Here is a 27,619-nt window from a genome sequence, read left to right as displayed (position 1 = left end):
GGCTGCACGACTAAGAGCAGTGTACAGGCTTGAAAAATGCTCACTAACAAAAATGACGCTGTAATACCGCCTGATAGAAAGATGACATTATGCATATATATATATATATATATATATATATATATATATATATATATATATACACATATATAGCTATGGTATAGGCACAGTAGCGTTTCCGTTTTGAGATGGTTGAAGAACTTCAAAGAACCTTCAAAGCCTCAAAACATATGCTAAGTCTTCGTATTTCGTAGATGCAACAGGCCCCTATACGTTATGAAAAAGTGTCAGATTGACTCTCTTCATGCGTGGCACGATATACTCCTCCCTATCAAAGCCTGTTCAATCAAAATCCCTTTACCTTGCTTGGGGAAAAACAGTTTTCAGAACTTCATACTTCATGAGACTTCGAATCATATTTCTTCACTGAGGTTGACACTGCGGAGATGTTTCGTAGCACTACGTCAGTATGTGGCAACCCATTTTCCGCTGCTCGTGCGTTACGATTTATGAGGGCGACTCCAGTAAATGCATTACGTCTCTAATGGCAACACAACAGAGAGCCGGCATGATCAGATATCTTTGCTGTACGTGGGCTGAAAAAAATCGCTCCTCTGTCACCTCGCTTTGAAAGATCGGACAGCTCACGGATCCAGTCTTAACAGATGGTTTCTCTTGGCCGAATCCAGTTCGTCGTACTCAGAGGTACTATGCACAAGCTATATATGTGGGCCTTGACCATATATGAAAAATTAGCTCACATGGCTCTTACAGATTCTAAGTATAGATGGATCTGACAAACGGATTATTCTGCCAGCACCAGGTATATCACTTTCAACAGGCTTTTTAGATGCAGTTTTTAGAATTGTTTTCTTCATTAGTTGAAACCGCTATCAACAATGACAATCCTCTAGATTAGACAGGGTAATCGCAAATAGGAGTACAATGTTCTGTTTCTGGGCTGGAAACTTTAGCACAAAGAAGGGACAAATACGAAACTGCTTACCTAGGAATCTTTATCCCTCAGGGATGTTACTAGCTTTAACGCTTTCTCGAGGGCTTTTCCAACCAAATGGCTGGCTTACCGTTCAACGACACGACTCTTTTCAAGGCAGAAATGAAAGCCTGTTATAATTTCATCAGTTGACGCTACCTGTACTAAGGACTGTAGTATCGGAAATACCACCAATAGTAAGTGAGCCTTGTCAACTTAAGTGTCATTTATTCTGTAGCCTAGCGGCATGGCAGGGCCTCTTGCAAGAAGGGAATTAAGCGACGCGGTCCTGAACACTTCAGTACTTCTCTAATGGGCTGAACCCAAATGTGGACACTATTAGCTTGGCTCTCCACTGTTCTGTTATTTAAAATTTGAGAGACCGACACAGGGCAATTTAGCCCTACGAACAAATAACGGGAGCTCCTGTCAAGAAGTCCGGAACTTCATTCCTAAACACCACAAGTACATAACTATTCTGCGCTTCTCAAAAGTACATGCGCAGATGAAACACCTTACGCCCGTTGCGCAGTGTGATCTCGTTAGTTCAGACTGGCTTGTTCTCACAAGGGCAGGCAAAGTGGTAAAGTTGCGGTGGAAACAAGCCGCGGAAGGTTCGGTCCCTCCGAACTAATAATATGTCAATGATTGCGGTGCCTCCCCGTGGACATTATGATAACGAAGTACCATAAATACCACTATAGGAAACACTTGATTGAAGGAAAAGCTTATTCAATTAGTCACCGACAGTTTTCGTGACCTGAATAACTCCTAAATGATTGTTCCTCCCGATTCTCTGGCCCGTTTCTCAGGCGCGTCATCAGCATAAGATCCAGAATCCGAATGCACAAAGCCGCCCCGCAAAGCACAGGTTCTGCCATTGAATCTTAGATGTCTAAAGCGCGCGCCGTCCACAGAGTAGATGTTGATAGATGTGCAAAACGCCATTCCTGTTCTCACGACAATTTTCAAAGTAGAAAGCTAAGTTGCCAGATTGCTTACTTCCGGATTGTTTACAAAAAAAAAAAAAAAAGGTTCTCAGGAACCTCTATGTTTCGAGTTTTACGTCCGTTGTCGCCATTGAATCAATCAGACCTAGTACGAGACCGAGTCTGTATATGCTCGAGTTCGGACCCACAACGTGTCCCTAAGATTAGCAGGCAAATACGTTATCCACTAAGCGATTACGGGAACCTAGAGATTAAAACAGTAGCACCTTTTTTGGACATCTATGATTAAGCCTCAGGATCGCCGCAGCAAAAACCGGCTGATTATCGAGGTATCGAACACACTCATTGATGTTGAATCGATTCCTTTCTGCAGCACGCATGCGCAATCTGAGCTACACTCTGCACTGGTCTGTAATCTGAGGCTGTGTGCTGATTGTATGTATAGTGGCCCAGTCAGCCCGCGTCACAAGAGAACAGAACCAACAACGTCATTTTATGAGGACCAGCCATCTGTCTGGCTGACAAGCCTTGTTGTTCTTACCAAGTACAAACGCTCGCGTCCTATGCCATCGTCTTAAGCGTTATTAGAGAACTTTCCATTAGAAACCAATCGCACGATTGCGAAAAACCTCAGCCTACCTGTTGAGAATTATTAGTTAACCTGTTACATCTCTAACCCAGACAGTCTCGATTTAAATCTGCATGTATGTGAGCTCTTCTGTTAGACCGTTGCCCTTTGTGGCCATCACGTAGCAAGCGACGATGCGATCGAGGTCCGTAAAAATAGTCGAGGTGTATGTGTCAAGTCCGGAACCTCGTAGTCTTAATATTCAAGGAATGTCACCTCGGCTGGACAAACAGTACATAGTAGTTTTGATTGCATGACGAACTCGGACATTGTCGAACCAGCTTGATGATAAATTAGTATTATGAGGTTCATTTCAGGATTTCCGTTCCGGTACGCGTTCAGCATGTCAACAATAGTTCCTTAATTATAGAGCGTGCATATCGTGCACTGCAACTAAATACATCACTATAGGTCGTATATACAAAGCAAACCTTATGGGTTGACAAGCTCTTATTATCATCTACCTATGGAATTCGCCCAAAATTATTCAAAATTTTATTCTATTGAACCAGTCTGGTGGGTTTTCCAAGTTAAAAGCATTGCGTAAATTAATGTTCCCCTATATGTACATATACTGGAGCTTGTCCCTTACGCCGTATAGCAGCACCATTGTGTAAAGGTTAAACCGCAATGTAAGCTGTCTTCACCATTCTATATGTTAGTGAAGACTAACTGTCAATCGCGAGATTACTTTGTCAGTAGCGAAAATTTTGTCAGTAACGTAAGCAGAAAATTATCTAGCGATTGAACATCCTCGACATAGAATACCGACATGTAAATTTATTTTTCTTATCAAGTTTTGCGTTCGATGATTAGTTAACCATATATTAGGTTTGGCGTATGCATATATATATATATATATAATTTTGGGTTTATTGTTTTTGGCTAATCAATTTGTTTCATCTGTTTCACCCGTGTCACTTTGGCACCGCGCTTGGTCCCTGATTGCGCGTGTCATTCCACAAAATTTTACAAAGCTATGAAAGTTGGAATGTTTCTGAAAGGGGAACGTTCAGCGAGTCACCTTCAGTCTTCACATGCGGTTTGGGCCTTCTGCGTCGCTGCTGTATCGTGTATCTCCGGTCGCCAACTTGGACCCCGCACCTGGGTGCCTTATGCTGCACCGCATGCTCTGCTTGGATACTTGCGTAACATTTTCTTGTTTTGTTTTGTACACTCGGTATACTATTAACCGTATTACAAATGAAAACAATAACGATAAAAGAACTCGATATATGCAGTGTTACTGTTTATTTTTGTTATTTTTTGCGACATCTTTATTTTCCCTATTGTGTTATATTGTGAAGTGGACGGTGCACTAAAACCGAATTCTCGACAAGTCTTGCCCAAACCAACTTTGTCATTCGCCTTATTTTTTTGACTATGCGTCAAATCCCTTTACGTTTCAACTGTGCATTGGGGCTACGCTTTGATAGTTTACAGGTAGATGGGTAAGACCCGATGTTAGTAGCTAATAAGCCAGCGTCCCCTTTAAAAATATCGCTCATAGTTAGCCTTGAACCCTACGGCCGCTGAACGCTTAAGCGTTTACATTGCTGATATCACGAAAGCAACCTATAATAACTGTATTTAGAAGTACGTACACATAATTGACAGAATAAATGATTTGTACAGTTTAGACAGATATAGTTTTACTTCGTATCTAATTAGATATCTACTTCCTTGTGTTTTTCGTCGTTCATCTTTGCAGAAGTCAAGCATCCCTGAATAAGGAGGGCGTTGCAAGCGAGGACTCAGAGCCAACGTTGTCAAAATTCGACATCGTGCTTAATTTTAACTTAGAGGTGATTGTCACCGAAGTTAAAGGACTAAAGTCGCTCGCAGCCAACCGGATCGTCTACTGCACGATGGAGGTCGAGGTAGCTCATTTCCCTCTCGTCAACGTTATATCAAAGCCAATAGCCACTATCTTGATTTCAATCTACAACTAATTTCGAAAACGTAGAAAGTGAGGCACAAGGTCGTTACACACCCCAGACGATACTTTATATGACAGTATGGCTGTTTTATATATAAACTGTTTGTAAATGTAGCTTTCTCAAACCTGTGATGATTGGAAATGTAAGACCAAATAATTTAATTGCTTTCTCGTCCGACTTGCGAGGCATATGATACTGTAAGGGAAGCTATACTGAGAGAATGTTCCCCCGTGACTGTCATTTAACCTTCTACGGATTCGATACGTCTTCGTAATCGTAATATAGATACGTGTTTTGGTTGCGGCCACAAACACCTCACACATGTTCTCCTACACCGCTCTGTGCGCAGGCAGGATACGCAGCCTTTTGGGCAACAGCTTTACATGTACATGCATATCACTGTAACGTTTGTATGTTCTGTCTCAACTACTGAACACGTCGGAGCGTAAAGGGTTTAGCGTAAGTCCTGTCGAGATCATGTAATAGATGAACATATCTGAGTAAAGACGCCTGGTATTACCATGCTTACCCAACCTCCTACCTTGTGGGTAGCACGACAAACAAAGTTGGACCCGCACCGTGTAATCCGTGCTCACCGCCTTATTAAACCTATCCGATCTAATTAAGTTCAACAACATACTTTTCCAACGTCGTTGGTAGGCATCGCACCTGTGACTACGTTCAAGCGGTCACCGCGATTGAGTTGGCCCACACAGTCTACAGATACTTCCATAGTCTTACTACTATTACAGACGGACGCCTCAACGGTTCCTTCGGGGACTACGTCCGAAACGAGGTAACAGATCATTTCTCACGTTTCTGCACGCCGGGTATCATGTACCTCTTTTCGTCGTTGTTTACAATAAATTGCCCCAGTTCGAGGGGACCACGTGGAAAGTACATATCGTTCCATGGTATGACACGAAGCTTCATGCAGAACTTGCCTCTGACGTTGTAAAAAAAAGTGCACGAAGCGCTTAGATATTACTTGCGCTAGTGCAGACGCGAGAAAAGGTACGTTTACGGGAAAATAAGTAGAAGGATTACGTTGACGACGTGAATAACACACTTTGCGATGGCAGAGCTACAGTCATTGTCATCCCGTTCGTAATAGAATACGCCCAATCTACAGCGAAGTAGCGGAATTTTAGATACATGTACTGAGTAGACTATGGCTAAGCCAGCTTCTCTAGATACCCAACTAACTGGCCAACTAACTTGCTGAAAGCTGGCTAGACTGACTTTACGTGAGTTACATGGAAGTATTGAATCAACCTAACAGCATGGTGTTCGTCACAAAGGGAGCTAGCTTATAGGGACCGTTCGCCAGCTGCAAGTTATAAAAGACCTGTTTTGAGCATAAGCTCTGTATGTAGCTTCCTTTCACCACAAGTGCCATAGATGTAATAATGTATGTGGTAGTACGCCCATTGTGGTAAATTTCACGTCCGTAACTGTCGCCTAGACGCCCCTACCTTAACATCTGACACACTGATGCAAACTTACCCACATTTTACAAAATTATGACTAATGCGTGATTACTCCAATCGATTGTACTATTTAATAATTATACAATGTTTCGAGCAGGATCAATCGTCGGAAGTATGAATGAACTAAATTTCCTAAGCCACAAAAAAATAAGAGGATGTCATCATATATGCGATCGAGACAACTAAACATCGGCCAAAAGCCGACTCGACACCCGTACCCTTATTGGACGCTCTTCCAGTTCACTCAAACTATGTACGCCGCCAAAACGCCGACTGAGGGATTGTTGTTTGTTTCAGGGCGGAGAAAAACTGCAAACGGATATGGCAGAAGCAGCAAAGCCCATGTGGGATACCCAAGGCGATTTCACGACTTCGCACCCCTTACCCATCGTAAAGGTCAAGTTATACACAGAGAGCCCTGGTCTGCTCTCTTTGGATGACAAGGAATTAGGTAAGTTTTCATAATACCACATGCGCCACATGTGTATTTAGACAAAAATAGACCTACGATAATTTCGTATGAGCGCGTGTTTGTCTGTGTGTCTCTGTGTGTGTGTGTGTGTGTGCAGGGCAGGGCAGGGCAGGGCAGGGCACATCGGCCTAACTGAAACGTGCCTGACCTGTTACCTACACGCAAGTCATACGAACTTAGCTAAGTTTTCTTATACCTTTTATCCAAACTGCTAGTTTAGATCATACTTTACAAAAGGGGCGGTCACATAGAACCTTTTATAGATGACGATGGGAACGGTATCAAATGGGAAACCTGTCCTGGCTTTAACCTAAGTTCTTGTTTGCGGTCAATACAGCCAACGGACAGCTTTATTACAAAGCTTTACTGTTTACGAACCGGAACAAGCCACTGCCGGCTTTGTTAATGCTAGAGACCTAGGTTCCCGTAAGCTTTGCACGAGAACTATTAATAGTGTCAAACATGTTCAGCTTACGCTGCTAGTCTTGCATTAACCACTTTAACGAAGCCGCATTGCCGATAGGGCTCGCGTCCAAACACGAGCATCTGTTGAGGCGAAATCTGTAACAGAGCCAGATGTCGTGTAGTTAGGAACATGGGTGCCAACTTAGTCACCAGTCAACCTAGCATCAGTTTCCATTTTGATTTGATTTATCTTTCTATATTTTCAAAAGTTCCACACAACCCGTACTGTTTTACTAGTTCTCCCAACTTGTGCACCATAGGTAGGTTCCAACTTTTTCAGCGCCTCATTTTTGATATTGTTATTATTATTATTTTAAATTGTTATTGATATAATATTATTAATACAATTATTGTAGGAAAAGTGCAAATACGCCCTACACCGATGGGAGGGAAGTGCGGCGCCGAGTGGTACCGAATGCAGGCACCAAAAAATGCCCCAGATCAAGATCTTCAGATCCGGATTACGATACGTATGGAGAGGCCGCAGAATATGAAACACGCCGGCTACCTTTACGCGCAAGGGCGGAACGTCTGGAAAAAATGGAAGAAGCGATACTTTGTGCTCGTCCAGGTTTCTCAGTACACTTTTGCCATGTGCTCATACCGAGAGAAGAGCTCGTCACCAAACGAACTAATGCAGTTGGACGGTTACACGGTCGACTACACCCCCGATGAAGCGGCGCCGCCCGGCGAGGGGGGGCGGTTCTTTTTCAATGCGGTACGCGAGGGCGATGCCGTGGCATTCGGCTCCGTTGAAGAGGCCGATTGCCACCTGTGGGTCCAGGCGCTTTACCGCGCAACCGGACAGGCTCACAAGCCGAGCCCGCCCACACGTGCCCACACAAGTCAACCGCCAACGGCCGCCCGAAACGCGCATATCACGCGCGTTCACGGCGACACCGAACGGGCGCGACGTCATGGCATGGAGGAGCTGATCTCGGCTGATCCCAACCGCTTCGACCACCACGCTTTGTTTCGACACCTGCAGACGCTCACCTTGGACTATCGACTAGCCGACCCCTACTGCTCACTCGGCTGGTTCAGCGCGGGCCAACTCTTTGTCATCGATGAGTACACGGCTCGCTATATGGTGAGGTCCTGCTTTCGACACCTGTGCTACCTGAGCGACCTGCTTGAGAGGGCGGAACGAGGGATAATGATCGATCCCACACTCATCCACTATTCATTTGCATTCTGTTCATCGCATGTGCACGGAAATAGGTACGTATACATATGCAGATAAAGAGAACGGGGAGCAATGGGAAGAAAGGATAGGAGGACGAAAATATTAGGCAAGGGGGCCGCAATACAAACAGAGAGATAGAAAATCCGGATGGAAATTGAAATCTAGAAAGACGTTACAGGATTAGTCGGAGACCACAGACAGTTAATGTACGATGATAACAAACTGACAGTTGTTGGATGTGTGTAGCGGCACGTATCACGGAAGGTATCAAATCAAACTCTTGATAAACAGCGTGTATGAGACAGCGATGAATCCTTAATGTATACATGACGGCTTGTAAGCGGAATAATTATAAGTGGAGCAAAAACATATATTTTCGGTTAGCTTAAATTTAAGTTAAATAAACAAGTTTAAATTTACCGTAAGCGTATTACGCCGCCATTGTGAATTGAAGTGAGCAACGTCGAAATAGCTGGTTTCGAGTGAATCGGGTGTATGATTCCATATATAGCCGCCTTGGGTATTATTTTTTGTTGAAATAACGCAGAACCCGAAGACATTGTTGGATCGTTTCTGCTGGCTTTTGCTACGTAGCAACGTCGTATAATTCTGCAAAATTGCTTATCGGAACACCTGAATTAAATTTAGAGTACCCAATAGTTTTATTGGAGTCGCACCCTTGGATAGCTACGGTTTCTAATCTATTAAATCCTTTCCATCCATAAACAGCGTATTTTGAACACCCTATCGTAGAAGCCTCGAAATCCAGATATAAGGGCACCTGAGTTTCCAATAACTAATAAGTTTGCTACTTCATTGCGACAAAATTATTGATCGGCTCCGTCCCATCATACCTGTAAAGCAGCCATTGCAGATGGAGTTCCAACTGCCGGATTTAAGTGACTGTACCCTAACGTCAGCCTGAACATCCGTATAGTAGATCGACAATAAACGGTTTCACGCTAATATTCGATCAAGGCGTTCCTCTAGTAAACGCTGTCGCTGTTGGCTCCGACAACAGGCAGTGCCCGTCGCTGGAGTATAAAGTTTTCCGTAGCTATCGTTATCATTTTCTCGTTCGGTTATCTTGATAAATAATGGATACAGCGATGTGTTTTCTGCTTTACGAACTCAACTACGCGTATAGCTAGCTACCAGCTTAGAATTGTTCGTACAAAAATAAGTCTCATATGGTACGGTATAGTGGCTAGGAGGAGTACGAATACCGCTAAAGCTGGGTACGCAATGTAGCCGATTTGATCATGCTATTACAGGTAAAAACTATAATATAAACTGAATAATAAAAATATTATTATTATTATATATATATGTATATATAGGCGCTAGCAAACGTACAGGTACATCTTCTCAACTGGCTTGGTGATTTATAAAAATTTACTTTTTTATTCATCGTTTCTAGACTGTTGTTGATAGTTTGTTGGCGTATTGGAAAAAGCGTCGCAATAAGCTTAGTCTAACGGATCGTTTAGCACTCTTTTCCGATAACAATAATAACAATGGCATTTGCTAGAGACACACAGATATGTGCCAGTAACACAAGTAGATAATAGACCAAATTACACTCGAACAAGATGCGCCAGGACATTCGACTCAATATGGTACCTAAAGCTCCCCACAAGTAGACCCCCTCATGCCCCCGCTGGTTTTCGTATATATGATTGTAGCGTTTCAGCCTGAAAAACTGCAGAAAAATAATTTTGTTGCCTTTCGAAAAACAATTAGTACTGTCCAGTTGGACGTCGATTAGGCAAATATTTGTGCGCAGATTCATAAACTACTAGAGCGTCCTGCAGATGCGCCAAGGACTTGTCAAACTTCTTTTAAATTTGTTTCTTCTGTGACTTCAAGCCTAAGAGCAATGTAGATTACTCCGACGTTGTCTGGAAAACTCGCAGACCTCTTTCCGGTTTTCCGTTATATTTCTAATCAGCTCGTGAATCTCGCGAGTTTTTTAACCCCTCTCTGTAGCCAATCGCTCCTACCCGGCTCTCTGGTCAGCCCAGTGCGGCTGGTACTACAGCTTTTAGATGTTATGGCCATTGCCTTTGCCTTTTGCTGGTGGTCTTCTAATAGGCCACTCTGTTCTTCTTGATCTTCCAGTGATGGACCGGATTTGCTCTGATGATGTTTTTCTGACCCTAGTCTTGATCGTTTTCTTTTGACTAAACCCGCTCGCTCTTGTGAAACGTTCGAATCGAGTGACAATGTAAAGGCAAGGATACGAAAGAGATAGGAGAAAACCGAATGTGTCCAATGTCAGGTCCTCTTACGCTTGCCGCATAGATTTGCTTAGCAGCTAGATGCGGTGACCCCTTATGTCTCAAGGACCGATGAAATCATTGGCGCTTAAGCAAACGAAGTAGAAGGCCCGAAGACCGCCTCTTTTTCTATTCTGACTTGTCCTTTTCACCTGTTGCTGCCGTCGCCCCTGTCCGACAGGCTAGCATTGCGCAAAAGTGACGGCCGCCGTGACGTTAACGCCTAGTAGTGCATTATGCGGTAGGCCGGGGTTACGGCAATGAGAAGGCCCGAAAACGCAAAGGACGTGGTTTATCCGCATCTGCTGGCTGGCAGGGATGACGTGATTAGCGCGACACGAACATACACACACACCACAAATTAGATCTTACATATTTAGCGGACAGACGACTAATTTTTTATTGTAAATGTTATTGGGCACCTTTTCATTTGTGGGTGTGATCTCGACAAAAATTTCGAAGTAAGAACAATTTCTTGCGTACGTATACATACATGTTTCAAGCGGTGTATAGAAATGGTGAAAAAACTTCAATAGTATTTTTTGGCTTTATCGAACCAAGCAAGTACTAGCTAAGACTACTAATTGGAACAACTGATATTGTATGCTACGACATGGTACGCTTATTCGTCTACAGAATATATCTGCAAATGAAAAACCTAGGGCCTTAAAGCTCGAATTAAATTAAAATAACGTTTCTATCTTGAATGCATTTTATTGTTATGCCTATAGAACTACTAAATTTATGCCTAGTGTGAATTGTTGCCTTAATGACGTAAGAAACACTAAATGTTCTTTGTTTTTTTTTTACTCATAATTGTTCTATACCTATTGAGACGATCGTGCTATAATTATCACATGTTAACATTGAGGTATCGACGCCTTTTAGCGTTGCACCCCCTGGAACAGTGGTTACTGATATCAGGTAGGTCCCTCTGCGTGCAAGCCCTGAGCCCTGCGGTTCACCAGGCCAAAGGGACAAGGTTGGCTCAGGCACTGCCTAGCCTCTAGTTGATTGGGATGGACTGTCTGACATGAGCTGGGATAATCAATTGACATGATTTGTATTGCGTGCATTTTAATTTGACTTCTTGTTGTATATGATATAATCTGATCTGAAGTGACATGATATGCGATGTTCCTCTTGGTATACTAGCTAGATAGCTACGCATGAGGTCTGCCGTGCTAGGGGCACCTTTCTCAACGAAGAATCGCTATTGTTTATTCTGCAATGACTGCTACTTTACACAGAATAGTCTGCAGTTTTTTCAAACACAGCTGCTGCTGCTGCTGCTGCCGCTGTCATTGTGGTATCTTTACCTCCATTTACAGTTTTTTTCTGAAGGTTTTTTTCAAACATTTGGATATTATTATGATTTTCACTGCTTTTATCTTTTATTAATATTGTACTGTTCGATGTAAAAGTTCCAACTGCGATTCCTTTTTCTTATCCTACCGTTGCTGCCATTCTGCCTCTGCGCGTTGTTATGTTGAAGCGTAGAGCTTCTACCTAGCTCTACTTCCACAATAGATACTATTTTTAGTGGTAGATACTTGGTTTTTTTTCACTTAAACTTGCACGATGTTGGTCAGTGGTGCTACAAATAATGCAGTCGACATGAGTCCAAGTAGATCTCTGTTCAAATTGCGCGGGTTTACCTTCGTTCTAGATAGGGTCTTCTCAAATGCGGCAACTGTGGCAATGTCTTTCATTCTTTAATTGATAATCTCTGATTGATTTAATGCGTTCTCACTTTGCAAGTTGAACGTAACTACCTGTGTGAACCTGGCTCGTACGTAATTATACGGCGAGCTCGTCAGATTTCCATCTGTACACGACCTAACCGTCACTTCTGTGGAGCTCTACATGTGTAGATTTCTATGAAACTTTCTCCGCGTCTTTCTCAGACTGTCCAAGAAAAAGGTCCACTAGTTGCCTCTTCGTAAGTAGATAGCATTATTTAGAGTGATTCGGTCAGCTGTATAATCTTTCATGCTTAATTATGCCATAACTCGTTTAGCTTTCAGGCCCTCAAGAGTAATAGCTAGCGCTCCTATGAGGAAGATGTGTGATGCATTGGTTTTGATTCGGGCTATCTGTACCTATGTCTTGATGATAAAGCTGGGTGTATGTTCGGCATACGTGACAGAAATGAGCTTAGTATATCCAAGCGAACAAATCTGTACTGGATGCGAATAGGGCTTCTCAGTATCTCGACCTATAGAGTGAGTTAAAGGGACCCATTTTTTCATATCTGTATAGGAGAGTTGCCCTTGCACCTCATCACGTGTCAGCCATCGACCCATCTTCAGTGTCTCGCATTTTTCTTTTTGCACAAAAGACAAAGCTAGCGAATATACTACATCCAGAAAAACGTATTCAGGCAACGCTTGTTCAACGTTCTTGCAATATACGATTGCTTTCGAAAACAAGCATTTAAGGTAGATGGCCAATTTCCTAGGTGTCTACAAGCAGTGGCGAAGTAACTGTTAAATAACAAAAAAACAAAAAAAAGGAACGTATAGCTTAATCCTCGATCTTAATCCACCATCTATTTTTTCGTTAAATATACCTAATGTTAATTGAGACATGTGCGGTATTGGTTATCAAATATATTACAATAGTTATTAAATGTAACAAATGACGAATGAACACGAACCGTCTAGTTACTGATCTATACTGATATAACGGAAGATAAGTTTCAGTCCCGAACTTTACAAAAACGTTTCCACAATTTCTTCCGTAGACACGTAGAATCGTAAACATCATCGTAAAAATGACAATCACTCGTATTTCTGTGTTGACAGTTGCTGTTTAAATTTTTGTATTTAAATTATACGTAGAACCAAAGAATAGGGCCAAAGACCAGTAATACTAGCAAAACTATATTTGCCGGTTCTATCGCCAGTTTCTCATATCCTTTACTGTTCCCTTGATTTTCCTAAGTATCATCATTTATCGAATTGTATCTGCCTGGAAATAATGCAGCGCTTTCAATGAAAGGATACCTGAATAACGGTACGGCCTACCAAAAATTTGATTGGGTGGTCTCACGCGCTGACTGGATCTTACTTCAACAATCATGGTATCAATGATTAGTTAGATCTAAATAGTTTGTGAAAAAATGAAGTAAATCCTGACCAATCTGATGAGTCTTTTTTGAAGTGGCTGTTGGCAAATTCTACTGAACTAACCTACGTTAACAGTTGTTAGCTAACACTTCGAGTCAGCGACTTCCAACCAATCGGAACTGATTGGCAAATATTACCTTATACACAAGCATTTTTATCGGTGGAACAATACGTTCTCGCGTGCCCTATGTTACATATAGACTCCCTTTCAGTAGAACCTGTTTTTCTTTTTAGTTCTGACAGAGACACAAGGATGCCTGTGTTTTTTTGCATGATACCCCTATTTTATACTAGAAGGGAGCAAAACGACCTTTAGCTTACCTGCCAGCTCACGAAGAGCTCCACTCCACTGAACCTTAGACCTGATCAAAAACGACCTGGCGTTCTTAAGCAGTCTACTATTTTTTCCCCTTTTAACGATCACCTTCAATCAATGGGAACGACCAACATGTGTCAGGAAGGAAAGAATACGTTTCAGTAAGCAGCAGGCACTGTCGTCTATCGAACGGCCCGTGGCACCACTAATATGATAGCAGTATCGTTAAAAGATCAGCTCCCGAACCGCAAATGCACCTTCTTTCAGAGTCAAAAACCTTTTTGCTCAGGATTACAGTCTCGTCCAATGGTTTTCGTTGACGCCTCTTCGTTGCTACGAAACTAGCTCCGCCCTGTGACCACGTGTGGCTTAACCTGCGAGATCCGGAAGATGATTGTAGGACCTATTTTGGCATTTTGTCTCTCTCACTTTATCGGAGCCTAAATATAATGCACGGTCAGTTAACTAGTACTGGCACAACTTCGATTCTTTTCGACCCATACGTACTAGCAGATCTGCTTTTCTACCTGATTAGCTTTACCCTTGTCCTCCTGTGTTTGGTATCGCCGTTATCTTCACCATCAAGTTACCAGATGGCTGTCGATATTTGTTGTGTTGTACGTACAACTTCACTTCGTCCCTTTTTCATTCTTGTTATATCATGACTGCGGAATATAACCTCTGCTGACATGATACGAATGGTGGCTGCTGATTGACATATTATTCTAAAAGACACTTTGTCGTTACTTGCGGCACGTGAGCACTGCTTCTTTACTATTGCATTGGGAGTTCGCGTTGTATCGTTGCAGTCTGCAACGATACGTAACAAGAGTCGATTGATAATGATGATGACTCATTGGTTACTTGTCTGTAGCACAGGCAAGAGAAATTCGAATAAACAATATTTCACGAAAGATTCGACGGAGTAAATACATACACGTAAACATTGATAGTGTTTACGTGTATCTGCGTCTGTGTGTAGTAATAATTCAATGAAATCAAAAAAAAAAACAACTGTAAGTAATAAATAAAAGATAATAAAGACATATTAATTAAAAAAAAAAGACGAATGTTCAAGCCACCTCGTGTCACGTTTGCCCAGAGTGTTTGCTTCTCAATAGCGTGGCGAGCAAATACGGACAAAAAAAAACCTAAGCATCTTGCAATAGCATTTCATTAGTACTTATACATGCATAAGTAGCCACGTGCTGCATTCACCTCTTCCTTCGCGATATCAGCTCGGCTTCTAGGCAATTTCGTGACATCACCGTCGATGCATTTGCTTGACCGACCCGCCTCGACGCGGTCTCAAAGCCCCTGGCGACAGGAGCTTTGAGGCTGGCACGTGCGTCCAGCGTAGGTCGCTACGGGCGCGTTGTTCAAGTTTTGTTACTGAGCACGAAGCACGACAGCCCTGCAGTGCCCTGTTAAACATCTAATCGGACGCTAGATGCAAAAATAAAGCAAGAAAAATAACTCTACAGAGACTACTAGAACAGCCAACAGGACCGCGATATAAACCAATCTCTGTATCTGTGTTGTTATTGTCTACATTTGTGTCGCTCCCAGGGAAGCTGTGTTGGCCATAGAGGAAAAGCCCGATCAAGCGGGCACGTCGAGTACTGAACCCGAGTTCAAGTGAGTAGATCGAGTGGCCGATACCAAAGCAGAGACTCGGCACCAACAGATTTGACTGATCTCTGGCCGATTGAATGGCTTGCTCCGATCGACGATCTGTCCCGGTAGCCGATAGGGCATCTGGTGAGGTGATCGAGATCGGCGTCACTGTTGATGATTGCCAGTTATTTTCATCTTCTACAAACTGCATCGTGTTTAGCACGTTATTGCATCTATTTTCTTTTCGAATATCTCACTACTCATTTTATTCTTCAGTCTTCAGTTCATCATTATTATTATTATTATAATGAGATATCGGTAATGTAAGCTCTGGAATTCTTCCAAGAGGTTTCGGACTCATATACACTTCGAATTTGCTATTATTTTTATTATCATTATTGAGTATTTTGTTTCTCTAGTTCTTACTTTATTCAATCATTATATGAGCTTTATGCAGTAGTGCTGTACTAATCTAGGCCTGAAAAATCGGATAGAGGTGACATAATTTTGTAGAGATAGCGAAAGTCTATGACTAAGACTTTCTTTTTCAAGCCAATGTACGTTTTTCCACTTTCTCGCAGCTTTGTCCTTCTAATATATTTTTTATGTGTAATACATAGCTAGTAATAGATTATATAGTTGTTCACATCGAATGAATTCGAATTAGTCGGAATCGTTGCTAACATGACAAAGTAATTATCCCTATAGAACTCGTTTTAACATACAAACAAGCCTTTTTTCTCTCTCTATTGATATTCTGGTGATTTATTTTAGCACAAAAAAACTTCTTTTGCCAAACCAAGATAAATTACCTCCCATTGGCTGTATTTCTATCCTTATTAAAGTGAGGGCTAAAATTCGCTGGTGTAACTAATGGACCCAATTGGCAAGGGTGGATTTCACGTTCGTTGGCGTCCAGACGTGCGTTTTCATAATAATAATAATAAAAAAAAAAAAACGTTATTTTATAATTCTTGATAGCGTCAGTAGATAATTCGAAGGACGTGTCTCAAGGTAATGGATCATATTTAACCTGCGAAACGAAGCGCCTTATATAATACACGGGCTGAGACATTTTTCCCGTGGCCTCGTTTCTATTGACCCCGAGGGTCAAAACACCATTTGCCGCGCATATATTCGAATACACATAAACATTTATTTACAATGGAACAAAATACTTGACCAGACTCGGTTTACAACTAAGTAGATACGGAGCGTAATTTTCCGGTATGGTTCGCCTATGGGACGATTGCATGCCCGCGTCTCAATAACCTTTAGCATAGTTCACAAGGCCTGCTGTTTCCATGCGCGCCTGCAATGCGAACGGTCTGGTTGAACTGGAAGCCCACTTCATCAATGGGACCAATCTATGGCCTGATTGGATCAACCAAATGTTTTCCCTGAAAAAGACGACTATTACTATTAAGTAAAAGTATATAGGCAACTTTCCGACTCAATAGTGTCTATGCTTCGCGTTGCAAACACGAACGCTATATTATTTAATATATAGGTACGATGGGGTATGTCCTGCTATATACGCGAATAGTTAGGTTTCCAGGATACGAGCAAAGTGCTGCGTGTAGAGTGTATGTGAGCCTGCTTGCCTAGTGCACGCTTGCTTCAAAAATCGGAAAGCAATTTACGTTCCGCTGCAGTGAGAGAGTAATCGTGTTAGAAAAAAACTTTGACCCTATCACACCCCATAGAAAACTATACGTTTTTGTGTGTTATTCTTCATAGTTATACCTGATTATTCGGTTGGCTGGCACTACTCTTATCCTTATCGACGGAATAATTTATACCTATTAAGAGTTACCTTTTCAGTATACGATCGAGCTGTTGTGATCTATGCTTGTATAGCTCAAATCAATAATAGATCTAGAATCCGTACAGAAAATATGAGTATTGGTCTTTCTATTAGTTTATGCTATATCCCAGTATTGATTATGTCAGTCAGCTCGTCTACTTCACTAGGACTCTTCCAAGGACATATATTGCGAAGGGTAATTAACTAGTGGTTGGCTAAATCAAATTCTCCCTCAAAGTATAAAAACTCTCACATGCCTTAGAAGCTATGAGTTTTCCTTTCGTTTTGTCCTTTTGTGTGCCGGTTCGAAAAAGGAAAGCTTTCCCGCAGGCTTTTCCCGAATGGAGGTTTTCAGATTGCAATGACATTCATACCCAAATAAGGAAGCGTTTCACTCATTCAATTCTAACCAGAAAGCCCTTTAGTTTTGCTTTGTACTCATACAAATAGAATTTCCCTTATCACTGGTAATATTGTGATGAGCAGACATTGATCGTTAACTGATTCCCATTTTTAGGTACCCCAACGTAAGTTATGGATAGATGGACGAATTTCTTGCCTCTATTGGTTCTAAGGAAGAACTGTTTGCTTCTACTTTTATATAGACTGAAGCGTGTCATCGTTCATTCTTACACGCACGCCCCTTGCTAGTCAGAAGATTTTTTTTCTTTGTCTGTCTCCCCGCATTTAATTACCGTCGCATTGAATTCTGTATATGTAATAATGTATATAATACATATACATTTGAGGCCTTCCAGTATAACATCGAAATCCTTCTAAAATCTCTAGTTCGGCTGACAACTATCAAAGTGCCTTGGATTACCCACAAAAAAAAAAGAGATCCTGCACAAAACTTAGCAGTCTGCCTACGACTTGTATATAAAAAAATCACCCTCGCTCCTGCTTGAGAGGCCAGGAAATACAGGCGAAGTCGACGTTTCATTGGCCTTCTACAGCTAGAGCCAGTTCCACAACCATTGTCGTAACGACACCGTCACGTGTGCATGTGTTTGGCAGGTAGTGGGAATTTTTTTGGCCAAGCAGAGTTTTAGTCGTGAAGTGTTTGTTTTTCTCCACTTCGCTTTGCCTTCGCCCCTGCTCCTACAATCGTTATTTACGTTGGCACACTTGTCGTCGCTGTGCGACCCTCCTGTGTCTTACCTCCCGGTCTATGCCGACCCACTGGGCTAGTGTATCTGCGCTGGCCCTGGAGCGTGCAAATATGCACAGCCTGTGCTGAGACGTATATCCAATATTTCCTGGTCAGCTTCGGGCGAACCGCATAGAAAAAGAACAAGCCACACGATAAAAAAATGTAGTTAGAAAAATAAGCACTTATACGAAAGAAGAAAATGCCGTAGTTAAATATACAGTATTCGTTCCGATGCGGAAACGGCACGGGCTTGAAAAATGAATTTGAATGAGAAGCAGAAGAAGATCGGTTTTCCACCCACAGGCGTGAAAGGCGAAACTTCTGATCGGTCCGTTGTTTTCGGTTCTGAGTCTCTGCTAACGATTTCTCTCGATATTTTCATACACAAGATAAGCAGTACCATAAAAGGCGGATTAGCTTGCTGGTATCCACTGGGCCTAACTTTTTTACTACTGGTCGCTGGGTTAGAAAAATGATAAGTGGAAACAAGGCCTCAGTAACTCGTAGGATTGCTCTAAAAGAGATTGACTATTCTATTTTTGTGGACTGCACTAATATCTTGACGGAAGTTCAACGTTTTGTTGTTGCAAGAAGATATATATGGTTATGTAATTATTCTTCTTTATATCGCATACGTTTCTGATCGTTGTCACTGTTTGGAGTTACGGATACAGACAACTAGAGTGCTCCTATTGGCTATTTAGTAGTCAAGGGATAATACGTATTACGTTAATGATTTTTCAATGAAATATTGATATTTAGTCAGAACCGAGGATTATTCTTGTGCACTAAAGAAGGTCTTGCTTGTGGAACTTCGATTAAACGTACGGCCATTGACGTGAACTAGATCGCTAAATTTATTTGCAACAGTGGGAACATAATACAGTTTGAGTAGAAAAGATGACTTGATAATTCCATATTAGCAAACCCAGATGGATTTTTTATGTGTGACGCGGCCCATCATTATCAACTTTCTGGATGCTATAATTTATCCGCTGTAATCGCGGTCATCCAGAATGACTGATAAAAGCTAATGGTTGACCACATAAGCTAACCTGTCGGATTGGTTGTTATGCTTATTTCCAGTCATTTCAGCGTCCCGTCCCAAACCTTCCCGATTTCGTTAATAGTATCACCCTATTTAGTGGGATCTTATGTTTATGGGTTACAAAGAGCTTCTACAAGAACAAATTGTAGTACCCCAGCTTGTTGTCTAGTCTAACTAGGTATACGTACTGACCAGTTCAAAATCGAATCTGCTATATTGATTGATACGTTACCACATTGTAGTAATTGTCTCGGTTGCACTGGGTCGTGCCGGGTAAAAGACAGCCTGGCCGTCATAGGTACCCGACATCTGAAAAATGCATATACCCTACGAGTATGATAAATACTAAGGAAACTGCGTGACTGTAGTGACATCCTTTTTGCATTTTGACTTTGTCCCGCATCTCAACGACGTCACCTGCACGGCATTGACTGACAGGTAGACTAGATTTTGAATGAATAGGTCTTAGGCACCTGGTCACGCTCTGGCGGAAAGGATAAAGTGCGAAAAGAGAGAGAGAATCCGTTGACTGATTCGCTTGAGAGACAGGTATGGTTTTCAGTTACTGATGAGTTGTTTGTGTTAGAGCTACGTCCGGTCGCGTTAGAACATGCAAATGATTGGTTATTGTGTGAACGCGTTTTTTGTAAATAGTGCTCTCTGCGAATGTGTGAGAATCCCGTTACGAATTTTTTTGGTTAAGCGGGCAAACTAACGAATAGACACATAAGCGAATGAGACTGGTTGATAGTGAATCGTGGTCTGCTGCGACATTTTGATGATCTGGACGTGGTGGCTTATGACCATCGATTATCACTGGATGGACTGGGCTGCTGGCTCGAACCGTGACGACTCTTGGCATTTTCCTTCTTTTTCTGATCTTCCTTTTCTTCTAATTACTTTTTTTTGATCTGACTCACCCCCGCCTGATCTAAAGCAGATCGGAGAGCAAAGAGGGGAGAGGCTAGTTCGGGTTCGTCTGATACGTGGCAACCTCACTAACTTCCTGCTTTACAGACCCGATGGCATCGGAACGGTCACTGTCGAGGAAAAAGACATGTTTAATAATATCAAGGACAGACTAAAAGTTCTCCTTGAACATCAAATCACCCACTTTAGGTAAGTGGACGTAATAGAACAAATAATAGAAATTATTTGAATAAGAAACAGATATCGATTTTATGTTTCACATACGATGGACGTGCAGTATGTCCCTATGCGACTTTTTAATTCAGTCTTCACACATTTGTCGTTTGTTGTAGTCAGCGTGCAGCTGCCATAAATTTTTACCACAGACACACGAATGTTCATATTGTGCTTGTGTCTTTTTATTATGCCTACCCTTTTAATTAATAAAGCTAACCAACATTTTATCTTTAGCTGCACTGAATTGCATTATACTCTACGAAAACTGAAACTTTATTCCAGCTTTGTTTTCTCACATATTTAGGTAATATCTGGGTTATTGGATCGCTACCTTCACGTTCTCCTCTAGAATTGCTTTGCTTAACTGGGAAACTTCACTCCCAAACATTATAGGCTAAGATAAATGACTCGAGGTAGCTAGCAGTGTTAGTAAGTTCATTCGTGGGGACTGCGATCCGCGGCTGTCTGATAACCATTGGCTAGTTCAGCCAGGACGTAAGTTTCTGTCAACAGCTAACGACATTGAGCTAGTTATACAAGAGTGGGATATTTCGTAATTGAATTTTCCATCTACATAAGCTAAGTTATTCGGCCTGCATTGTGAGTACAGCAGTTTCATTTGCTACCACTTTCGTTTGCCGTCTGTACCCAGAAGATCGCAGCCTAAGCAAGCTGAACGTGGCCTGCCCACCTACCTTATGAGACGTGGCTATTGCCGGATCCGGCTTTTGCGTAACAGTTAGCTTCGTATAAATGTCCCGCTCTGTTTAAGTGATACGGGATGACCTGATGGCGAAAGATGTTCGATCGCCAACCTTTCCATGCACAGCAGCGAACAGGAGCCGTTCAAAAGGGCAGATTAGGGCATCTTAGGTGAATTTTCACCTTGCAGTTGCCATACTCCTAATTCTGCTATTGAAGCGTGTTGATTGCCTGTTCGATACGTCCTCTACAAGGAACTATATGAATGCACATTTGGTGGTCTTTTCCGGTTTCCATAGCTACTGTCCTTCTCCGCGTTTGGCCTAAAACATATCTACTTCCTGTAGTAAAATCACGGCTGTTAGCTCAAAGCTTGCGTGATTTTTTGTTTCACCGATTTAACCCTCTATGAGCCACTACAACTCATAATATAATCACAATGTATAGGACAGTTTCAGGTTTTTAACCCAGATTCCTAACTAATTTTCTTAGATACGTATTTGCTCTCTTTTGCGTCCTGTTGACCTCCCCGAACGTCGTTTGCGTTACAGATACTGCTTCCCATTCGGAAGACCTGAAGGTGCGTTGAAAGCGACGTTGTCTCTGCTGGAGCGGGTGTTGATGCGGGACGTAATGACGCCCGCGCCCCCTGAGGAGGTCCGTGGAATAATCAAGAAGTGCCTCGAGAATGCCGCGCTCGTTAATTACACGAAAATATCTGAGCAGGCGAAAAACATGCCCAAAACAGCCGGCGGTAGCGATCCGGCGCTCCGTCAGCAGCATGATGAATGTAGGTAAACCAAAAAGTGCTGCTTATCTATGTTAATTTATCTAACTACAGTTAAAATTGCTCGGGCCGATATAACTGCGTACGCAAAACAGATACGCAAATCAAGTACGTATATTTGCGTATAGTGGAACACAATTTTGTGACATACCTTTCTAATAAATCTGGGCAATCTACTTGAATGAGCCATTTACAACTTAGTTCTTAGTGACGAATGACTATCCTATTATGCAGCATAGAAAAGTTTAAACGTACTTAGCGTAAAATAATTCATGATGACTAAACCGCTCGTTTAACCTTTTACCAAATTTATCCAGTTTGTTATATGAATATAGATACAAAAAAGACGGGTACCCCATCCACTAGATTCGCTAGGGCAATTTTTCCTTACTCCTCCTTTTATGACATCGCCCCCCGGCTCGCCAGGGTGTTTTTATATCGCTAGGTTAAGGATTGGTAGTTAACGTTACACTCGACAGACTCTGCCATTCAGAGCCGGAAAGTCACTCTCCAGAACATTCTCTTCCTTAACAAAGTATGCGTGAGAAAGGAACGACTCTTTACCAGAGCCGTTGGTTGGCTGGCTCCATGCAGGCGAAGCCTTTCCTAGACTATCAAAAAAGCGGATAACGATAGTATAGGCGTCTCTCCAACAACCAGTTGTGCTGCTTCTATTTCCTCTTGATATGTATACATATACGTAGATCTATAGTAAAGAGGCGGGAAACAAGACTATGGAAGGAAACCAGCCATCTTTCTCGTTTCACCAAATTGGTCCGGCGTTAAAGCCACACTGAAGGGTTGTTCAGACGATCCTGAGCGAAGCCAGACGGCACCTAGCACGCCCGCTAGCTAGCTAGTTAGTTAGTCCCAGTCAGCGAACAAACTCCTAAACAGAGATCCTAAGTCGGTTAGGATAATTTGGCAAGTTAGAGGGAAGGGGGTCTTCAAGCTGTTGGCATGTCTCTTATTTCCCTGTCACTGCTGGGGGCACAATCACTACTGAATGCCCTCCTGCCGTTCCGATCTCTTCTTCTCTGTCTCACATTTTCCTCCTCTCGACTTCAAACAATGCAGTCCAGTCAACTTATGGCTGTAATATAGAATGAATAGTAATAGTGCATGTTGCAATAATAGTTACTGTCTACATTAGAACAGAAACGGGAGAGACCGTGGAGAGTAAACGGAAAAGGGGCAGAGTGGTAGTTCTCGTTTTATTGGTAGTATGAACGCTAGGGGGCCGCTCCAACACATAGTCAACTTCTGGAAGTGACTCGAATTAATTGGGAGACTAGACTAGGTTATCGGGTAGGCCAGTCGACAGCTGTGGAGCTCTTTTCTCGACAGGGATCCCAGTAGTTGACATTTGTTTGCTCGGTCGGTGACATGTGGGCATCGGAGAAGGGCCGAACTGAGCTACTGAAAGAATTCTACTAAAACTGGTTTTGATTGGAGTTAGCTATACAGACAGCATTAAGGTGGCGCCCACCTCATCTGAACTGCGCAGACTCGTCATGTGCTTATGGTAGACTGCACTATTAGTAGACTATTTCGAATACAACGATTACTACTGGCACTAATGAGTGCTTTGACTTTTCCGTTCTAGCTGTTGTCAGATATTAAATCAGACGCCTGCTGGTAGTCGAAGTACAGTACGAAGCTAGGTATCCACTTCCACCAATTCCTAATATAAAATCTCATACAGGACCATTAAACCATCACGAAAAAACCTACCTCTTTTTGTAATGACATCATTATGATGTTCGATATCTCCGATGCCCTGTGGCAGGTTCTGCTCAGAAACGAGGTAAATTTCCTAGAAGACAGCAGTGTAGTGGGTGGGCTGATGTGCAAAAAAAAGGTGCGAGGTCTTTGATTCGTTTCTGGTGACCGTGCCTGTATCTCACAGATTTCCAGGCAGCCGCATAATCGTCCCTGCCATTGTATTGGAAGGGTATGCCAACTGACTAGCCACTAGTTGCGAAGATATCTGTACTAACATTTTTTCTATACGGTCTTATTGTCATTGTCGTCCGCTTGTCGTTGTTTTGTTTGTTATCTGCTGCGTTAATTTCACATCTCAGATGCGATCATGGACATGGGCCAACCGCCGACCAAAAGGCTTGAGGACCTTATTCACTTAGCAGAGCTCTGCGTCGACCTTCTGCAGCAAAACAATGAACATTACGCTGAGGTAATCCGATTGAATCGTTTTCGGTCAGAGTGTGCATGCAACTTATACCTATTCCTTTATGGTAATGCTTCTACATAGTAACTAGCTATTATTCGAAAATAACAGAAGCCCTTTATTACATCATTATTGAAACCATCCAACACGGGTCCTTTGAGCAATTTTAATAGGTTACCGCAATCTGACATTATTTTGGGTTTATTATATTCGGTGATAACGAGAAACTTTTAAGCACACAGTTAAAAGGAAAAAACAATAGAAACAGTAATCTAGAGTCGAGTTTTGGAGATTATTTGCTAAGTGGATCTCTACTTGAATATCTACCACGTTTATGTTGTAATGAGTCGATGCCTAACCAGGTATATTTTTATCTATTTTTCTATAAATCTGGCAATGTTTTCTTAATCATGCCTGACAAACGGCGATTTCCAATCTGATCGTATACATCTTTTGATTAACAAATCTAGTCCATTTGAGTAGTCCTATAGTCTGCTGATCTAGCGGGGTTTTATTAAAAAAAAAAAAAAGGTTTTCTATCTTCCATAGAGCCAAATTAGAATCTTTCTCTTTTTTAGTTAGTCCTGATGTGTCGCCCCATTCCCTCCATGTGAATCTGTTGTCAATGCGCTATTACATTACTTACTCGTAGAAATATATAAACCGTTTTAACGACGTATGTGTACCTCCGTAAACGTTAATTTTCATATTTGTGCGTACAATTAGAACTATCATAGTTTTGCCTGCGATCACAACGACGCAGAGTCGAATACGAAACTAGAGACGAGAACTTCCTACATTCGAACTGTCTTTTATTGCTACTATTTTTCCATTAGTCCAACCACTAGATCCCGTTCGATCTCGCATCTTACGTTTTGGCCTCAATGTCCAGCAACATACTGCGACCATTTTTTTTCTTTATCTAGCAGCTATCGCTTGCCCACACTGTTGCCGTTGCTGTCCTCGAGTTTTGCCATATATCCCGCTTTACCGCCCCGCCCGTGTCCCCTCTGGTTCACCTTCGCGTTGCCTAAGTGTCTAAGGTCTTTAGCATTGGGCTATTTAGTAGCTATAGCATAAAGCGTTTAGCATAGTGGCTTTCGTAACGGAAGAATGGCTATGACTACTTGTGGGAGTACAAGGCGTGTATGTGCATTGGCGTGTTACTGTGTGAAATGATAACGATCGTTCCCTTAAGCGCAAAAAAATCACTTCGTGTGAGAGCTCAACGCGTGCTTGGTACTGACGTAAAGCGGAAACGCAAACAGGACAGCGCAACAAAGGAGAATCCTCCTTAAGAGGGCGACGCCAGATGCTTCAGTTGTGACTATTACGCCCATAACAACAGCACAAGTATAAAAAGGAACAAAGAGGAAATTCATAAGGACAACAACAGCATGCAACAAAATCGATTGATCTGCACCGACGCTGCCGTCACACAACCGTGACCACAGCCAAGCCTTGGCAGGCGCTGATGACGCTGGCGACGACGACGACAATGTCGCGGCAGCAGTGGTAATGGCGGCAAACAAAACACATAATTCCTAAAGCTTCTAACCCCCGTTATTTCTGTATTGTTTGGTGTTGTACGTGCGTCTTGATGTTAGAGTGGTCTTTCTGTATCTCTCTTCCCACAGACCTTCCGCTCGGTGAGTGTCGCCCTCGACTGCAAAAAGTCCGGAAAAAACGTGGTTGGTAGAAAACAACGAACAGACAAGTTCTAGAAACAAAAAAAAAAAGAACAGAATTGGCATTCAAAAAATACGTGTTTGTTGTCGCACGCATTGATTGCCTTTTGTACAAGAACAACAGCAGCTGCAGCAGCAACAACAACAACAACAAAAACAATAAACCTTGCGTGATTCCATATTGTACAGTCGATCATAGTCGCTCCATGTCTTTTCGTGTGTACGATTGCCCGTGATTTATTTTTGCTACGTTTATTGACGTCGTATCGTATTTAGGCTGTTGTTTATTTCACCGGTAGTAACAAAGCTATCACACCCGTTCTTTAAACCTATTTAGGTTACTTTGATTTGATTGTGCACCTATGTACCTAAGCATATATTGGCAAATTTTGTGCTGCAGCAGCATTGTAAATTGTATTAAAAAAAAAAAAAAAAAAAAACATGAATAGCTATGACTGCATCGTAGGTTTTATTAGCAGTGTGCGTATAGTTCATGAACATAGAAGCGTGAGGACTTAGGCGAACTGTTTAATCACATATTAGCACTACGAAAACTAAGGAGGGTTCTGATTGCAACATTACACTGCGTGTCTCATGATGTACCAACATTTTACATTGTTCCCATTTGCCAAATGAGATACGCATGACGATGCCAAAAGAGTGTATGTACCCGTTTTTAACGTTCCCTTTTATAACGTGATGACTGATAAATCATCACGTTACCTAACCTCATGACCGTTGTCTTTTTGCGAGCTGATACTGCATTGCGGGATCCAGATCAATATTACCCAGTACGATAGCTGTCCAAGGCTCAATCGTGTAAAATGTTACGACGGCAAAAAATTTACCTTGATATATGTAGTTCATGCACATATGCTCAAGGTCGGTCATAACGGTTAACATGCAACGGCTATCCTCGGCTCAAACTCCAACGTTGGCAAATAGCATATGGTTACAATGACATTTCATAGATCTTTTAGATAAATTCCAACAAAATTTAACCCGATAAGCTTTCTAGTAGAGATCGGTCTTTGACGCTTCTACTAGAAAGTGTGTTCAGCAGGTTTATTGCCGAAAAAGAAAAACCCGAGAATTTGTTCAAAGAGTAAAACTAGCCGGAGGCTCTGGATAAACCTTGTAAAATGTTGGTGTGACCTCGATTAGTTAATTTCTTGTGATAACGTTCAGATTAAAGATATTATGTAATAGGTATTTTAGGGAAGCACATTTAAAATATATAGATCGCTATCTGTGTAGCAGTATTTATAAAAATCGCTCAATTTAAACGTTCCGTGTTTTTGTGAAGGCTTGTGTTAGATGTCAGTGATCAATGCACCCTGTATGCAAGAGATAGGATCGATTTAAAACGATGTCCTCCCGCGTAAAATATAATCGTTGCCCACGCCTAATTATAAGCTACTATCGTCTCATTTTGTAGTGTCAAGTCATTATTTCCAAGTATCTACATTCAATGTTGACGAAAATAGATTGATCATAAACCATAAAAATCCTAAACATTTATTCAATGGTTAAACAAATGCTTTCCAATTTCATGCGGGAACAATTATATGACAGCAAATAACTGTTCGTGTTTTTATACCGTTTATGATATCGAGCGAACGTGTGTGTCCG

At 42.0% G+C, this 27,619-nt stretch overlaps 1 protein-coding gene across 1 annotated transcript in view; it reads left to right on the top strand.

Annotated features, from left to right (window-relative positions):
• The window catches only part of Cadps (calcium-dependent secretion activator 1), a gene marked incomplete at its 3' end in the record, with an annotated part of 88,774 nt that extends 64,469 nt beyond the window's left edge, over positions 1-24,305 (top strand). Inside the window, 9 exon segments of the mRNA XM_022849462.2 lie at positions 3,550-3,720; positions 4,284-4,452; positions 6,300-6,453; positions 7,296-8,160; positions 11,293-11,328; positions 15,421-15,489; positions 20,494-20,595; positions 21,876-22,114; positions 24,196-24,305. Coding sequence (XP_022705197.2) covers positions 3,550-3,720; positions 4,284-4,452; positions 6,300-6,453; positions 7,296-8,160; positions 11,293-11,328; positions 15,421-15,489; positions 20,494-20,595; positions 21,876-22,114; positions 24,196-24,305 — 1,915 coding nt within the window.
• Positions 24,306-27,619: the final 3,314 nt, after the last annotated feature.

The sequence above is a fragment of the Varroa jacobsoni genome, unplaced genomic scaffold (genome assembly GCF_002532875.2).
Source record: "Varroa jacobsoni isolate VJ856 unplaced genomic scaffold, vjacob_1.0 scaffold_1405, whole genome shotgun sequence".
NCBI classification, from domain to species: Eukaryota; Metazoa; Arthropoda; class Arachnida; order Mesostigmata; family Varroidae; genus Varroa; species Varroa jacobsoni.
This window is presented reverse-complemented; position numbering and strand designations above follow the sequence as displayed.